The 18,154-nt window shown below is 44.2% G+C and overlaps 2 protein-coding genes across 4 annotated transcripts in view; one reads left to right on the top strand and one right to left on the bottom strand.

Moving 5' to 3' along the window:
- The window catches only part of eme1 (essential meiotic structure-specific endonuclease 1), a 52,628-nt gene extending 44,550 nt beyond the window's left edge, over positions 1-8,078 (bottom strand). For both annotated transcript variants that reach the window (XM_073026609.1, XM_073026610.1), the window contains exon 1: positions 7,941-8,078. The gene's annotated coding sequence lies outside the window, so the exon portion shown is untranslated. The remainder of the gene's footprint in view (positions 1-7,940) is intronic.
- Positions 8,079-8,896: 818 nt separating this feature from the next.
- mrpl27 (mitochondrial ribosomal protein L27) overlaps positions 8,897-18,154 on the top strand; it is a 30,687-nt gene continuing 21,429 nt past the window's right edge. For both annotated transcript variants that reach the window (XM_073026607.1, XM_073026608.1), the window contains exon 1: positions 8,897-9,053. In XM_073026607.1, the coding sequence (XP_072882708.1) occupies positions 8,912-9,053 (142 nt within the window). In that variant the 5' untranslated portion in view covers positions 8,897-8,911. The remainder of the gene's footprint in view (positions 9,054-18,154) is intronic.

The following is an 18,154-nucleotide window of genomic DNA, read 5'->3' as shown; positions in this document are numbered from 1 at the left end:
CACTGGATTGAACTCCGGAACTTCTGTTCCCAAGCCTGGCACTGAAAATACGTTCTTAAGTGTTTTATATGTATATAAAGATAAAATATATGCTATATACTAAGACAAGCGTTTGACTAACTGACGCTAAATAGTACCGGATGTTCCTGTTCTGACTTATATAGTAAGAGAACTTCCGATTTTTTTTCGATCCCGATCCATGATTCCTACGCACATCCTCCCGTATACTTTAAATCATCTCTAGATTACTTATAATACCTAATACAATGTAAATGCTATGTAAAATAGTTGTTATACTGCATTACTTAGAGAATAATGACAAGAAAAAAGATGTCTGTACATGCTCAAACAACAAGTGCTGGAAGAGCACTTCCAAGTTTTCTCGATTCGCGGTTGAATTGGCGCATGTGGAACTCGCGGATAAGGACGGCCGACTGTACTGTAATTGATTTACTTGTATATTTATTACTAATTTATTTTTTTCTCTTCTTGATTATGTATTAATTGAACTGCTGCTGCTAATGCTGGTGATAATAAACCTGATTCTGAAAGCACTAGATCCTTTTTCAGTTTGTCTTCTTTTGCATAATAGTTGTTTGTCAATTTTTGCATGCAGTTTTTAAAAAAATATATGCTATAGTCCTGACGAAAGGTCTTGGCCCGAAACATCGACTGTGCTTCTCCCTATAGATGCTGCCTGGCCTGCTGCGTTCCACCAGCATTTTGTGTGTGTTGCTTGAATTTCCAGCATCTGCAGATTTCCTCGTGTTTGCTATAGTATTTCTTTGTTTTAGTGTGAATGCCTGCAAGGAAATGAATCTGGTGACAAGCATGTGCTTTGATAATAAATTTACTTGAATGTTTGTTTCAACCCAGAGAATGATGGATGCACGCCAGGTGGTAGAGGCAGATACATTAGGTTCATTTAAGAAACTCTTTAAGAGAGGGACATGGATGATAGAAATATGGAGGGCTATGTAGAAGGGAAAGGTTACATTGATCTTAGAGTAGGTTAAAAGGTCGGTACAATATTGTGAGCCCAAAAGCCTCTACTCTGTTGTACATCTGTACTATGGTGAGAGGTGATATATAGTGTTTGGTTGGAGATGTAACAAAGCACAAAAATACATAATAAATGGGAGGATACTGAAGGGGTTGCTTTAACTTAATGATGAACAAGTACAGTAGTGACATAGTAACCTAATGAAGTACTAATGTCAAAGTCTAGACTAACAATTCAAACCCTACCTTGGAATTGTGAAATTTAAATTTAGTTAATAAGCTGGAATTTTCAAATTATCCCCAAGTAATGATGACCATAAATACCAAAACACTGACAAAACTTTACTGGTTTCAGTACTGTTCTTTGGTTGCTAACTTAATAGTTCAGACTACAGATGTAGCGCTAGGTGGAATTAAATTGAGCTCTTTCACCTAGCACAGACACAGTGGCATAAATGGTCTGCTAGGCAATTTTTGTGATTTGGCTAGAGAAGATAATGGAGGAGTCAGAGATATGCCAGGCCACAAGATGACAGATGAAATACAATTCAAATGCTGATAGTGGTTGTTGGCATTCATGAATGCTTCATTTTTGAACTACCAAGGTTTGCATTAATTTATTCCACTCAGCACATTGCTATTGCCATAAGTCACAGTCAACAGAAAATGGCAGCAGGAGTAAACTATTAGGTCCTTTCCTTATGCAACATTATCATCACTTATCATCCACTTCCGGCCTTCTCTCCATACTTACTTTGATTCCTTTAGCTTCAAGAAAAATATTTATCTCTTCCTCGAATAAGTTTATCAACTTTTACTCAGCTAACTTCTCTGCTGCACAACTGCTAATCCTTGAATCTAATACTGTCCCACCTTCCTCTGTAGGTCATGTTTGTACCACACAGGAATGAGTTAATTGCTGTAAATCATAGATACATACTTTAAATATTTAAATATTCACACAATCCTCACGAGTGGTAGGGAAGCTATTGAAGAGGATTCTAGGGGATAATACTTAACTCAGATTTGCAAAGGCATGGACTAATTAGGGACAACCAGCAAAACTCTGTGCAAAGAATATAAAAGTAAATATGTGATGCTGAGGGTATAAAGGCTTTGGTCACACTGCACTTGGAGTATTGAGAGCGGTTTTTGGCTCCTTACCTAAGAAAGGATGTGCTGAAATTGGATTGGGTTCAGAAGAGGTTCACAAGAATTATCCCAGGAATGAAATGGATAACATATGAGGAGTGTTTGGTAGCTCTGGGCCTGTACTCACTGGAGGATAGAAGAATGGGTTGGGGGGGGGGGGGGGGGGAAGAGAGAGAGAAAGGAGTCCTATTGAAAGCTATCAAATATTGGAAGGCCTAAATAGAGTTGACATGGAGAAGCTGTTTCCTTTAGTAGCAGAATATAGGAGTAGAGGGCAGAGCCTCAGAATACAAGGATGTCCCTTTTAAACAAAGGTGAGAAGGAATTTCTTTAACCAGTGAGTGGAATTCATTGCCACAGAAGGCTATGGAGGCCAATTCACTGGATATAATTAAAGTGGAGCCTGACAGGCTCTTGATTAGTAAAGGCATCAAAATGATGGGCAGAAGGCAGGTGAGTGGTATTGAGAGGGATAATAAATTAACCATGATGGAATGGTGAAGACTATATGGGCCAAATGCGCTAATTTTGTTCCTCTGTCTTATGGCCGATCACATTTTACAAACTTAGATTTTTTTGAGGCGGCAATGAAGTAATTGAAGGTAAGGTAATGTGTGTGATCTAAATGAACTCTGGTAAGGTAACACACACAACACGCTGGAGGAACTCAGCAGGTCGGGCAGCATCCGTGGAAACAAGCAGTCAACGTTTCAGGCCGAGACTGAAGAGGGAGGGGGCAGGGGCCTTATAAAGAAGGTGGGGTGAGCGTGGGAAGAAGGCTGGTAGGTGCCAGGTGAAAAACCAGTAAGGGGTAAGATCAAGGGGTGGGGGAGAGGAAGCAGGGAGGGGATAGGCAGGAAAAGTGAAGAAGGAATGTAAGGGGAAAGCACTATGGGTAGTAGAAGAAGACAGAATCATGAGAGAGGTGATGGGTAGCTAGAAGAGGAGGCAGAGTGAAAGTGGGATGGGGGAAGGGAAAGAATTACCGGAAGTTGGAGAATTCAACTAATTTAAATCGCGGCAAGAGGCAGAGAGGGAAGAGGTAAAAGAAGCTCGGAGAGAAGCTGTTTTTTTTAACCGATCGCGGCAAAGAGGCTAGACTGCGCAGGCGCATGATGCAGCGCGCCGAAGGTTTAAAAAGAAAGACCACCATATACAGCGGCCATTGTCGGAGTGGACTGAGGCAGAGTGGGTCAGCTTTGGCTCAATCAGGCTTCAGTAAGAACAGGCAGAGGCGAGGTTTAAACGGAACACAACTGCACAAGCGCGTGAAAGTCGGCCCGCGAGGCAGTGGGAGAATTTAAGTAGCGAGTAGAGACTGAATATGAGCTTCACTCCAGGTGAGGTAAGGCCAGGTAAGCTCCTTTAATTAATCTAATTAGCTTAGGAGTAGGTAATGGAGGCAGCAGTTAGGGCAGTTGAGTGCTCCGTTTGCAGTATGTGGGAAGTCAGGGCGAGCACAGCTATCCCTGATGACTACACCTGCAAAAGGTGCATCCAGCTGCAGCTCCAGGCAAACCGTGTTAGGGAACTGGAGCTGGATGAACTTCAGATCAATCGGGAGGCAAAGGCAGAAATAGACAGGAGTTTCAGGGAGATAGTTACCCCTAGGAGTCAGGAGACAGGTAGTTGGGTGACTGTCAGGAGAGGGAAGGGGAATAGACAGGAAGAGCAGAGCACACCTGTGGCCATTCCCATTAACAATAAGTATACTGTTTTGGATACTGTTGGTGGGGACAACCTACCAGGGACAAGTTGCAGTGGTTGCGTCTCTGGCACCGAGACTGGACCCACAGCTCAGAAGGGAAAGAGGGAAAAGAGGAGAGCAGTAGTGATAGGGGATTCGATAGTTAGGGGGACAGATAGAAGGTTCTGTGGAAGAGATCGAGAATCCCGGATGGTCTGTTGCCTCCCTGGTGCCAGGGTCCACGATATCTCGGATAGAGTTCTCAGTATTCTGAAGAGGGAATGTGAGCAGCCGGATGTCGTGGTCCATGTAGGGACCAATGACGAGGGTAGGAAGAGTGAGGAGGTCCTGAAAGGTGAGTTTAGGGAGCTAGGTGCCAAGTTAAAGGACAGGGCCTACAGGATAGCAATCTCAGGATTGCTACCAGTGCCACGTGCAGGTGGGTTTAGAAATAGTAAGATAGTGCAGATCAGCACGTGGCTGAAGACATGGTGCAGACGGAGGGCTTCAGATTTATAGATAATTGGGCAGTTTTCCAAGCAAGGTGGGACAGTTTACATCTTAACTGGAGGGGGACAAATATTCTTGCAGGTAGGTTTGCTAGAGATGCTCCAGTGGATTTAAACTAGATACGAGAGGGCAGGGGAACCAGAGTGTAGGAATAGATGTATGGGAGAAGGAAGAAAAGGAAGCCAGTAAAGTTCTTTGTACTGTTAGAGATAAACAGAGAGTAAGAGGTGGAGAATTTCTTAAATGAATTTATTTTAATACTAGGAGCATTGTAAGAAAGGTGGATGAGCTTAGAGCATGGATTGATACCTGGAAATATGATGTTGTAGCTATTAGTGAAACATGGTTGCAGGAGGGGTGTGACTGGCAACTAAATATTCCTGGATTTCGTTGCTTCAGGTGTGATAGAATCGAAGGAACAAGAGGAGGAGGTGTGGCGTTTCTTGTCAGAGAAAATATTACAGCGGTGCTCTGGCAGGGTAGATTAGAGGGCTCGTCTAGGGAGGCTATTTGGGTGGAATTGAGGAATGGGAAAGGTGTAGTAACAGTTATAACCATATAACAATCACAGCACGGAAACAGGCCATTCCGGCCCTCCTAGTCCGTGCCGAACTCTTAATCTCACCTAGTCCCACCTACCCGCACTCAGCCCATAACCCTCCACTCCTTTCCTATCCATATACCTATCCAATTTTACCTTAAATGACACAACTGATCTGGCCTCTACTACTTCTACAGGAAGCTCATATATAGGGGTGTTGTATAGACCACATAATGGGGAGCGAGAATTGGAGGAGCAAATTTGCAAGGAGATAGCAGATATTTGTAGTAAGCACAGGGTTGTGATTGTGGGAGATTTTAATTTACCACACATAGACTGGGAAGCCCATTCTGTAAAAGGGCTGGATGGTTTAGAGTTTGTAAAATGTGTGCAGGATAGTTTTTTTGCAGCAATGTATAGAGGTACCAACTAGAGAAGGGTCAGTATTGGATCTTCTGTTAGGGAATGAGATAGGTCAGGTGACAGAAGTATGTGTTGGGGAGCACTTCGGGATCACAATGCCATTAGTTTCAATATAATTATGGAGAAGGATAGGACTGGACCCAGGGTTGAGATTTTTGATTGGAGAAAGGCTAACTTTGAGGCGATGCAAAAGGATTTAAGGGGAGTGGATTGGGTCAATTTGTTTTATGGGAAAGATGTAATAGAGAAATGGAGGTCACTTAAAGGTGAAATTTTGAGGGTACAGAATCTTTATGTCCCTGTTAGGTTGAAAGGAAAGGTTAAAAGTTTGACAGAGCCATGGTTTTCAAGGGATATTGGAAACTTGGTTTTGAAAAAGAGAGATATCTACAATAAATATAGGCAGCATGGAGTAAATGAGGTGCTCAAGGAATATAAAGAATGTAAGAAGAATCTTCGGAAAGAAATTAGAAAAGCTAAATGAAGATACGAGGTTGCTTTGGCAAGTAAGGTGAAAATAAATCCAAAGGGTTTCTACAGTTATATTAATAGCAAAAGGATAGTGAGGGATAAAATTGGTCTCTTAGAGAATCAGAGTGGACAGCTACGTGTGGAGCCGCAAGAGATGGGAGAGATTTTGAACAATTTCTTTTCTTCGGTATTCACTATGGAGAAGGATATTGAATTGTGTAAGGTAAGGGGAACAAGTAGGGAAGTTATGGAAACTATGACGATTAAAGAGGAGGAAGTACTGGCACTTTTAAGGAATATAAAAGTGGATAATCTGGATCCTGACAGGATATTCCCTAGGACCTTGAGGGAGGTTAGTGTAGAAATACCAGGGGCTCTGAAAGAAATATTTCAAATGTCATTAGAAACAGGGATGGTGCCGAAGGATTGGCGTATTGCTCATGTGGTTCCATTGTTTAAAAAGGGTCCTAAAAGTAAACTTAGCAATTATAGGCCTGTCAGTTTGATGTCAATGGTGGGTAAATTAATGGAAAGCATTCTTAGAGATGGTATATATAATTATCTGGATAGACAGGGTCTGATTAGGAACAGTCAACATGGATTTGTGCGTGGAAGTTCATGTTTGACAAATCTTATTGAATTTTTTGAAGAGGTTACGAGGAAAGTTGACGAGGGTAAAGCAGTGGATGTTGTCTATATGGACTTCAGTAAGGCCTTTAACAAGGTTCCGCACGGAAGGTTAGTTAGGAAGATTCAATTGTTAGGTATTAATATTGAAGTAGTAAAATGGATTCAACAATGGCTGGATGGGAGATGCCAGAGAGTAGTGGTGGATAACTGTTTGTCAGGTTGGAGGCCGGTGACTAGTGGTGTGCCTCAGGGATCTGTACCGGGTCCAATATTGTTTGTCATATACATTAATGATCTGGATGATGGGGTGGTAAATTGGATTAGTAAGTATGCAGATGATACTAAGGTAGGTGGCGTTGTGGATAATGGAGTAGGTTTTCAAAGCTTGCAGAGAGATTTAGGCCAGTTAGAAGAGTGGGCTGAACGATGGCAGGTAGAGTTTAATGCTGATAAGTGTGAGGTACTACATTTTGGTAGGAATAATCCAAATAGGACATACATGGTAAATGGTAGGGCATTGAAGAATGCAGTAGAACAGAGTGATCTAGGAATAGTGGTGCATAGTTCCCTGAAGGTGGAATCTCATGTGGATAGGGTGGTGAAGAAAGCTTTTGGTATAGAGCACTGAGTATAGGAGTTGGGATGTAATATTAAAATTGTACAAGGTATTGGTAAGGCCAAATTTGGAGTATTGTGTACAGTTCTAGTCACTGAATTATATCAAAGATGTAAACAAAATAGAGAGAGTACAGAGAAGATTTACTAGAATGTTACCTGGGTTTCAGCACCTAAGTGACAGGGAAAGATTGAACAAGTTAGGTCTTTATTCTTTGGAGTATAGAAGGTTGAGGGGAGACTTGATAGAGGTGTTTAAAATAATGAGGGGAATAGATAGAGTTGACGTGGATAGGCTTTTTCCATTGAGAGTAGGGGAGATTCAAACAAGAGGACATGAGTTGAGACTCAGGGGGCAAAAGTTTAAGGGTAACATGAGGGGTAATTTCTTTACTCAGAGAGTGGTAGCTGTGTGGAACGAGCTTCCAGTAGAAGTGGTAGAGGCAGGTTCGGTATCGTCATTTAAAGTAAAATTGGATAGGTATATGGACAGGAAAGCAATGGAGGGTTATGGGCTGAGTGCGGGTCAGTGAGACTAGGTGAGAGTAAGCGTTCAGCAGGGACTAGAAGGGCCGAGACGGCCTGTTTCCGTGCTGTAATTGTTATATAATTCGATGTTCATATCAAGGGGCTGGAGACTACCCAGACGGTAGATGAGGTGTTGCTCCTCCAATCTGAGTTTGGCCTCATCATGGCAGCAGAGGAGGCCATGTATGGACATATCCGAATGGGAATGTGAAGCAGAGTTGAAGTGGGTGGCAACCGGGAGATCCTGTCTGTAGTGGCGGACAGAGCGGAGGTGCTCGACGAAGCGGTCCCCCAATCTGCGTCAGGGCTCGCCATTGTGGAGGAGGCCGCACCGGATGCAATAGATTACCCCAACAGACTCACGTGTGGAGCGGGACTTACCTGTGCCGGGGCTACAGGGTGCAGATAAGGCCAAATGCAGGCATCTGCTTTGCCGGGTTAACAACTCTGTGTGCACTGAGACACTGCCGACAGTCACTCCGACGGACAGACTCCAGGGTTGCCTCACCGAGACCGCTGTGCACTTCAAACCGCCAAGGCTTATCACAAACCCCGCCGCCCATTGGCCGACGAACCGGCACGCCCATGAGGCTGGCCAATGGACATAACGTTCCTTTGAGGGATGTGTGAAGTACCCTATCAGCGAACAGCTTTTGTTAAACAACGTCGGCGGGGAAACTGATGATGTTCCCGCGAAGCGCCAACTCGATTTAAGATTAGGTAATAAAAAATACAATTAAATAAATATCGCCAGAGGAATTCAGCGGATCATGCTTCACATAGAGTAAAACTGTGTACACAAAGCGACACTTTGAAAATTCGCAGCCAAAAAGCGTTTAAATGCTGTCCCTCCATATATTGTGTAAAAATCTAACGCACACCGCCACTAATGATGAGGTTCCGAATATAAGGTACAGTGCCAGAGAAACTCGGCAGAACAGGTAAATGGTGATGAAAGAAAATCAATCCTAAACCTGCAAGACAGAAAGAAGAGCGAAACGGCGGCGGTTTACGCTCCACGCATGCGCGGAGAAAGACGGCCGCCTTCGCCCTCTGTGCGCGGCGCCAAACGGACGCATGCGCGGAGCAAAACGGCCGCCTTCGCCCCCTGTGCGCGGCGCCAAACGGACGCATGCGCAGAGCAAAACGGCCGCCTTCGCCCTCTGTGCGCGGCGCCAAACGGACGCATGCGCAGAGCAAAACGGCCGCCTTCGCCCTCTGTGCGCGGCGCCAAACGGACGCATGCGCAGAGCTAAACGGCCGCCTTCGCCCTCTGTGCGCGGCGCCAAACGGACGCATGCGCAGGGCAAAACGGCCGCCTTCGCCCTCTGTGCGCGGCGCCAAACGGACGCATGCGCAGGGCCGCAGCTGTTGGAGTGACGTCAGCCCGCTGGCCCATGTTGGAGGATGCGCCATTGAAACTGCGATTTGTGCGGGCCAGGATGATGGCGGCCCTCATGTCCTGGAGCCGGGGGGCGACTTGTGCTCCAGCCGGTGAGTTGTCCCAGTGCGGGGGAAACACGTGGATTAACGGGCACCGAGCCTGGCTCTATTTGTCGATTCGGAATACCCCAGCTTGACCATCTAAAACATTCCTACTGGGACAAATTTCAGGATCACGTGGGATGATCAGACTCAGGTTTATTATCACAGACTGGTATTGAATTGACTATATTTCTTACATCCTATATCTGAGGAGTAAAAATCTTTACGTCTCCATCTGAATGTGCAAATTATAGTAATTTGTAATAAATAGTATGTACAACAGGACAGTCAATTTATGTAAGATTCAAAATTAAGATGTGCGTTTCTGACAGGTCCGGGTTAAAGTCTAGGGACAACTGTGATTTAATTATGTTTAGGGACAAATGTGATTTAATTATGTCTGGGTTAAAGTCCGAGGGAGATGGGAGAGATTTTGAACGATTTCTTCTCTTCGGTATTCACTAAGGAGAAGGATATCGAATGGTGTAAGGTGTGGGAAACAAGTAAGGAAGTTATGGAACCTATGACAATTAAAGAGGTGGAAGTACTGGCGCTTTTAAGAAATTTAAAAGTGGATAAATCTCCGGGTCCTGACCGGATATTCCCCAGGACCTTGAGGGAAGTTTGTGTAGAGATAGCAGGAGCTCTGACGGAGATCTTTCAGATGTCATTAGAAACAGGGATTGTGCCGGAGGATTGGCGTATTGCTCATGTGGTTCCATTGTTTAAAAAGGGTTCTAGAAGTAAGCCTGGCAATTATAGACCTGTCAGTTTGACATCAGTGGTGGGTAAATTAATGGAAAGTATTCTTAGAGATAGTATTTATAATTATCTGGATAGACAGGATCTGATTAGGAGTAGCCAGCATGGATTTGTGCGTGGAAGGTCATGTTTGACAAACCTTATTGAATTTTTTGAAGTAGTTACGAGGAATGTTGACGAGGGTAAGGCAGTGGATGTAGTCTATATGGACTTCAGCAAGGCCTTTGACAAAGTTCCACATGGAAGGTTAGTTAAGAAGGTTCAGTCGTTAGGTATTAGTGCTGGAGTAATAAAATGGATTCAACAGTGGCTAGATGGGAGATGCCAGAGAGTAGTGGTGGATAATTGTTTATCGGGATGGAGGCCGGTGACTAGCGGGGTGCCTCAGGGATCTGTTTTGGGCCCAATGTTGTTTGTAATATACATAAATGATCTGGATGATGGGGTGGTAAATTGGATTAGTAAGTATGCTGATGATACTAAGGTAGGAGGTGTTGTGGATAATGAGGTGGGTTTTCAAAGCTTGCAGGGAGATTTATGCCGGTTAGAAGAATGGGCTGAACGTTGGCAGATGGAGTTTAATGCTGAGAAGTGTGAGGTTCTACATTTTGGCAGGAATAATCCAAATAGAACATACAGGGTAAATGGTAGGGCATTGAGGAATGCAGTGGAACAGAGAGATCTAGGAATAACAGTGCATAGTTCCCTGAAGGTGGAGTCTCATGTAGATAGGGTGGTGAAGAAGGCTTTTGGAACGCTGGCCTTTATAAATCAGAGCATTGAGTACAGAAGTTGGGATGTAATGTTAAAATTGTACAAGGCATTGGTAAGGCCAAATTTGGAATATTGTGTACAGTTCTGGTCACCGAATTATAGGAAAGATATCAATAAATTAGAGAGAGTGCAGAGACGATTTACTAGGATGTTACCAGGGTTTCAGCACTTAAGTTACAGAGAAAGGTTGAACAAGTTAGGTCTCTATTCATTGGAGCGTAGAAGGTTGAGGGGGGATTTGATCGAGGTATTTAAAATGTTGAGAGGGATAGATAGAGTTGACGTGAATAGGCTGTTTCCATTGAGAGTAGGGGAGATTCAAACGAGAGGACATGATTTGAGAGTTAGGGGGCAAAAGTTTAAGGGAAACACGAGGGGGTATTTCTTTACTCAGAGAGTGATAGCTGTGTGGAATGAGCTTCCTGTAGAAGTAGTAGAGGCCAGATCAGTTGTGTCATTTAAGGTAAAATTGGATAGGTATATGGATAGGAAAGGAGTGGAGGGTTATGGGCTGAGTGCGGGTAGGTGGGACTAGGTGAGATTAAGAGTTCGGCACGGACTAGGAGGGCCGGAATGGCCTGTTTCCGTGCTGTGATTGTTATATGGTTATATGGTTATTTCCAATTTTTCAGGAATCCATTTTTGAAAAAAAATTATTGGATCTTCTCCTTCTATATCTTCTTTAAGTCCAACAATTTTAATATTATTTCGTCTACTGAGATTTTCAAGCTTATCAATTTTTTCCATAAATTGTTTTCTTTCTGATGTCCAAGCAGTATTTTCCTTTTCCATTTTGTCCATTCTTTCAACCATGTCTTCTGTTGTAGTTTCCAAGTCCGTAATTCTTTTTTCCATTTTTTCCTGTCTCTTTGTCATTTTATCAAGCATAGCCTCCATATTGGTAATTTTTTTTTCGAGTATTTTTTGATTATTTTTAATTACTTTTAATGTGTCTAATTTACGCATTATTTGCCTCAAAGTCTTTTCTATATTTCTAGAAGGACTTTTACCTCCTTCAGCTGATCCTTCCGAGAGATTTGATTCTCCCTCCGATTCGCTATCACTTTCAGTTGCAGTGGTAGCTGGGCTTTGTAGTTCTTTTTGCTCCCGTTTGCGCATGCTCCATCCTTCGCGTTTGCGCAGTTCACGATGTTTTTTTCCTTTGGAAGTGGCCGGTGTTGCCACCATCTCCTGTTCCGTATCACCGGTGATATAATGTACCTGAGATCGCGGTTCCTCGGTAGACGTAGGCCTTGTTCTTGTTCCAACTTGCGTAGTCTTCCCGGTATTAGTTTTCTTCATCTTCCTTCCTTGAGGCATAGCTTGACACAGTCCGGAGACGTTTATAAGTAACTTTTAAAAAGTATTGACTAACTTTTCTTCATTTAAACATTAATTTATTAACTTTTTACGGGAGAGCTGGGTCCCTGCGTCTCGATCCTACGTCATCACGTGATGTCCCCCCCGCTGTTTCACTGCCTTGATGACTTTGCATAGATTGTAGCTGCATGTCTTCAGTTCCTGCTGATTACTGGCAAAGTAAGCTCTGTCTCACGTGGTGAGCACAGCGCGCAAGGAACTGTTAATCCAGGTTTTCTGGTTTGGGTAGATCCTTACTGATTTCTAGGGGACAGCATCCTTGATGCACGTCTGGATGTAGCTTGTGACCCCATCCGTGAACTCGGAGACATCCTCATCATGGAGGATATTCCAGTTGATGTCGTCAAAGGAGTCCTGTAGTATGGAGAACGATTGGTCGGACCAGCAGTGGACATTTTTAACTATGGCCACCTTTTGTTTACATTGGCAGAAGCAAGATTGAGCAGTGATCTGACTTTCCAAACAACATGAATTGTGTTGTTTTGTGGCAGCATTACAATGTAAGGATGCAGAATTACTATAAATTATGAAATAAAATAATGAGGTGTGGTCATGGACTGTCAAAAATTTAATGGAGAAGGGGAACAAGGCCGTTTCTGAATCATTGACTGCCAGTCTTAAGTCTCCTGATGGTAGTGAGAAGACAAGACACTAGAAGTGGAATTAGGCTATTTGCCCCGTTGAGTCTGCTCTGCCATACCGACATGACTGATTTATTATTCCCATTCTCCTCCTTTCTCCCTGTAACCTTTGATGCCCTTACTAATCAAGAATGGATCAACCTCTGCTTTAAATATACCACTAAGTTGCCCTGCACAGCCGTCTCTGACAATGAATTCCATAAATTTGCCACACCACTCTCTGGCTAAAGAAATGATTCCCCATTTCTTTTCTAAAGGGATGTCCTTCTGTTCTGATGCTGTGCTCTCTGGTCCTGGACTCCCCCACTATAGGAAACATCCTCTCCGTATCCGCTTGATGTAGGTCTTTCAGTTTTTGATAGGTTTCCATAAAATTTCCCTCCTCCTGCCCCCCCCCATTCTTCTAAACTCCAACTAATACAGGCATCAAGCGCTCCTTAAGGCAACTTTTAGGAGGTCCTGCACAAAGACTTGCAAGTCCCTTTGCACCTCTGATTTCTGAAAGTTATCCCCATTTTAGAAAAATCTATGGCTTTATTCCTTTCCACAATCTTCCCTAACTGTATTCTATCTACCACTTCTTTGCCCATTCGTGCAATATGTCTAAATCCTTCTGCAGCCTCCCTGTTTCCTCAACACTACCTGCCCCTCCACCTATCTTTATATCATCGGCAAACCTGGCCACAAATCCATCAGTTCTGTCATCCAAATCATTGACATATAACATGAAAAGAAGTGGCCCCCAACACCACTGACCCCTGTAGAACACCACTAGTCACTGACACCAACTAAAAAAGGTCTCCTTTCTTCCCACTCTTTGTCTCTTGCCAGTCAGCCAATTTTCTATCCATGCACCATTGAAACAATTCAATTGAATTGTAATTTCCTGTAATACTATCGTGCTTCATAGACTCATGTAGTATCTTGTCAAAATGTAAGTACACAATATCCACTAATTCTTTTGTTTGTTATTTTCTCAAAGAATTCCAACAGATTTGTCAAGCAAGATTTCCCCTTAAGGAAACCATACTGACTTCTGCCTATTATGTGCCTCTAAGTACCCTGAAATCTTAGCTATTGTGAGAATGGGAAAGAAATGGCAGATGGAATATAGTGTCAGGAAGTGTATTTTTTTGTTATTGAGATAGTGTGGAATAGGCCTTACAAGCCCTTCGAGCTGCACTGCCAGCAACCGCAAATATAACCCTAGCCGAATTACGGGACAATTTACAATCACCAGTTAACCTATCAGCCATTGTGTCTTTGGACTGTGAGAGGAAATGCATGAGGTCACAGAGAGAACGTACAAACTCCTTACAGGCAGCAGTGGGAATTGAATCCAGGTTGCTGGTACTGTAAATTGTTGTGCTAACTACTGTGCGACTGTGCCACCCTTTTGTTACCTTGCCTGTTATGTCCCAGCCTCTATTACGATCTCCATTATTCTCTCCCCAACATGACTCCATCTCCAAAATAACACCCTTATCTGGATTGTCCTATTGCTTGCCAGCACTTGCCCCACTCTTTGCCTCAACGAGTAGAGGAAAGACGGCCAGTATACATACAGTCTAGGAAAACGTCATTCAGGCCAACACTCTATTTTCAAGCTTCTTTTCTTTGTCTTTGAACATGCTTTAATCATCCAGAGCTCTCCCTTATTTTACCTGGAACTTTGCTTTCAGCCCTTCAAGTATCTCTCCACCCTGTCACGCTTTTAAAAAGACTCAAAAATTATCCTATGCCTGTGATGAAGCTAACATTTCCTGCTATCTCTCTTTAGTTTTTGACAGCTGACCATGCCATCCTCCAACTTCTCTATTGTTTTCTGGCAAAACCACCTGGTTCTACCTAATTTGTCTGAAGAACCACCTTCAGTGGCATCTTTTTGTGCTTCTGTACAGCTAATCTCTCGGCACACTAAAAGATCTGTCCTTGGAACTTTTCTGTTTCTCACTTACAGACCAGTCATCCAGAAAACCCACGCGAATGTTGGTGATGTCCAACTCTTCCAGTCTAGCCTCTCTTGGTTCTTTTGCTGCTTCTGAATACTGTCATTGCTCTGCTTGCACCTAGTATTACAGAGAAACAGCTAAACCAAACAGCAAGTCCAAACTGATTACCTTTGGCTTTTTCTGCTAATTCTGTTCCTTGTTGACTGTGTCCATCCCAGTCCAATGAGGGTTGAACCCAACCCTTTCCTGTGTTGGTGCTTTAAGAACATGGGATGTAAAGCAGAGTAGGCATCACCATTTGATAAGTTCATAGTTCATCTGATTTTTGATCTCAGTACCGCTTTACTGCTTCATCCCCTTTAGTCTCTTCCACGGTTATTCCCCAATTTAGAAATGTTCTATTCCTGGCAAATGTTTTAAAAGAAAATTCTTAAATTTTTACTCGTGAACTGCTGTGGTAGTGTAATGCTATTACAGCACTGGCAATCGGGCTCAATTCCCACTAATATCTGTAAGGAGTTTGTCCGTTCTCCCCATGACTGAGTGGGTTTCCTCCCACATTCCGAAGGTGTACAGGTTAGTAAGTTATTTGGTCACATGAGTATAACAGGACTGAGCATGCTCAATGAGTAAGAAGGGCCTTACTATCTCTAAATAATTAAAAAAGGCATTTCCCATTTCAATGTAAAATCTCTTGCATTTCAGAGCTCCTTTGGTCAAAGTAATCCTAAACATAGAACATTATAACACGGTAGAGCCCTTCAGCCCACAATGTACCTGCCTCTACCATTATTCTTGGCAGGATGATCCATGCATCCACCACTCTCTGTGTAAAGAACTTAACTCTGACATTCCCCCTCCCCCATACTTTCCTCCAATCATTTCAAAATTATGTCTTCTTATATTACCCCTTTCCATCCTGTTGAAAAGTCTCCATGTATCCTCTGTGGAAAAGTCTCTGTGTATCCATTCTTGTCTATGCCTCTTCTCATCTTGTCTCTTGTTTCTTTCAAGTCACCTCTCATCTTCCTTCACTCCAAAAAGCCCTAGCTCATTCACCCTTTCTTTATAAACTACACCCTGTAGTTCAGGCAGCAACCTGGTAAATCTTTGCACCCTCCCTAAAGCTTCCACATCTTTCCTATAATGAGGTGACCAAAACTGAACACAATATTCCAAGTGTGGTCTAACTAGGATTTTATAGAACTGCAACATTACCTTGCAGCTTTTGAACTCAGTCGCCCTGAGTAAAATGAAGGTGAGCACGTTATTGCCCTCTTAACAACCCTATCAACTTGCCTGGTAATTTTGAGGAATCTCTGAATGTGGGCCCCAAGATCCTTCTGTTCTACTATACTGCCAAGAATCCTGCCATGAACCCTGTATTCTGCCTTCATTCTTTCAAAATGAATCACCTCACACTTTTTCTGATCGAACACTATCTGCTGCTTCTCAGCCCAGTTCTGCATCCTGTCAATGCCCTGTTGCAACCTACAACAACCCTCTGTACTCTCCACAACTCCACCAATCTTAGTGCCATTTGAAAATTTACTAACCCACCCTTCCACTTCCTCATCCAAGTCATTTATAAAAATCACCAAGAGCAGGGGTCGCAGATCCCTGGAAAACACCTCTGGTCACTCACCTCCAGGCAGAATACTCCACCTACTACCACCCTCTGCCTTGCATGGGTAAGCCAGTTCTATATACATACAGACAAGTTTCTCTGGATCCCACACCTCCTCACTTGCTGAGTGAACCTACCACAGGGAACCATACCAAATGCCTTGCTATAGTACATACAACCCCATCCACTGCTCTATCTTCATCAATGTGCATTGTCACATCCTCGAAGAATTCAGCAGGCTTGTGAAGCATGACCTTCCCCTTACCAACACCATGTTGACTATCCCTTATATGTTTCTGCAAATATTTGTAAATTCTGTCTCGAAGAATCCTTCCCAACAATTTCCCCATCACTTAAAGACTCATTTGTCTATAATTCCCATGGTTATCACATTTCCATGGAGAGACATGATTGCCCATGCCGAACGGCAAGGCACCTGAACTATCACTACTCCCTTTCTTGAACAAAGGAATAATGTCTCCCTCCAATCATCTGGTACCATTCCAGTGGTCAGTGAGGTTGCAAAGATATTTGTCAAAAACGCAGCAGTCTAGTTCAAACAAGCTGGATGAACTCAGCAGGTCGGGCAGCATCCGTTGAAATGAGCAGTCAACGTTTCGGGCTGAGACCCTTCGTCAGGACTGAAGATGGAGGGAGCAGGGGCCCTATAAAGAAGGTCGGGGGGAGGGTGGAAGGTGCCAGGTGAAAAACCAATCAGAGGAAAGATCAAGGGGTGGGAGAGGGGAAGCGGGGGGGGGGGGGGATAGGCAGGAGAGGTGAAGGAGAATGTAAGGAGAAAGCACTATAGGTAGTAGAAGAAGACAGAATCATGAGAGAGGTGATAGGCAGCTAGAAGAGGAGGCAGAGTGAAAGTGGGATGGGGGAAGGAGAGGGAGGGAATTACCGGAAGTTGGAGAATTCAATGTTCATGCCAAGGGGCTGGAGACTACCCAGACGGTAGACGAGGTGTTGCTCCTCCAATCTGAGTTTGGCCTCATCATGGCAGTAGAGGAGGCCACGTATGAACATATCCGAATGGGAATGTGAAGCAGAGTTGAAGTGGGTGGCAACCGGGAGATCCTGTCTGTAGTGGTGGACAAAGCGGTCCCCCAATCTGCTTTGGGTCTCACTGATGTAGAGAAGGCTGTACCAGGAGCACTGGATGCAATAGAGTACCCCAACAGAGTCAGAAGTGAAGTGTTGCCTCACCTGGAAGGACTGTTTGGGGCCCTGAATGGTGGTAAGAGAGGAGGTGTAGGGACAGGTGTAGCACTTACGCTTGCAGGGATAAGTACCAGGTGGGAGATCTGTGGGGAGGGATGTGTGGACCAGGCAGTCGCGGAGGGAACGATCCCTGCGAAAAGCAGAGAGGGAAAGATGTCCTTAGTGGTGGGGTCCTATTGAAGGTGGTGGAAGTTGCGGAGGATAATATGCTGGATCCGGAGGCTGGTGGGGTGGTAGGTGAGGACAAGAAGAACACGGTCCCTGTTGTGGTGACGGGAGGATGGGGTGAGGGCTGAAGTGCGGGAAATGGAGGAGATGCGGGGGAGGGCATCATTGATGACGGCAGGAGGGAAACCACGTTTCTTAAAGAAAGAGGACATTTGAGATGTCCTGGAATGCTCTTACTGTCGCTGGGTCCTACTGCTTGTCTTATTCCTCTACTACCCCCTATCCTCCCTGCGACTCCCAACCTTCCCTCCACCCCTCATCTCCCCTCCATTCCTCTGATCCTTCAGCCTCCTCTCCCTGAACATCCCAACCCCCCTCTCCCTCCTGAGACCTCCCACTCTTTACCCTCCTCTGACCCCAGCCCCAACCCTTGCCATGTCTTCACCATCCCCTCTGACCTTCCCCTCTCTGAAGCAGAGCATTCTGTGCTTAGCAAGGGCCTCACTTTTGTCCCCCTCCTCACACCTCCTACATACCTCAGTGAGTTCCGTGCCCGGCATGACGCTGAACTCTTCTTCCATC

This window comes from Hemitrygon akajei, chromosome 22 (genome assembly GCF_048418815.1).
Source record: "Hemitrygon akajei chromosome 22, sHemAka1.3, whole genome shotgun sequence".
Classification (NCBI taxonomy): Eukaryota; Metazoa; Chordata; class Chondrichthyes; order Myliobatiformes; family Dasyatidae; genus Hemitrygon; species Hemitrygon akajei.
Note: the sequence above shows the minus strand (reverse complement) of the source record. Positions and strands in the feature narration are given on the sequence as shown.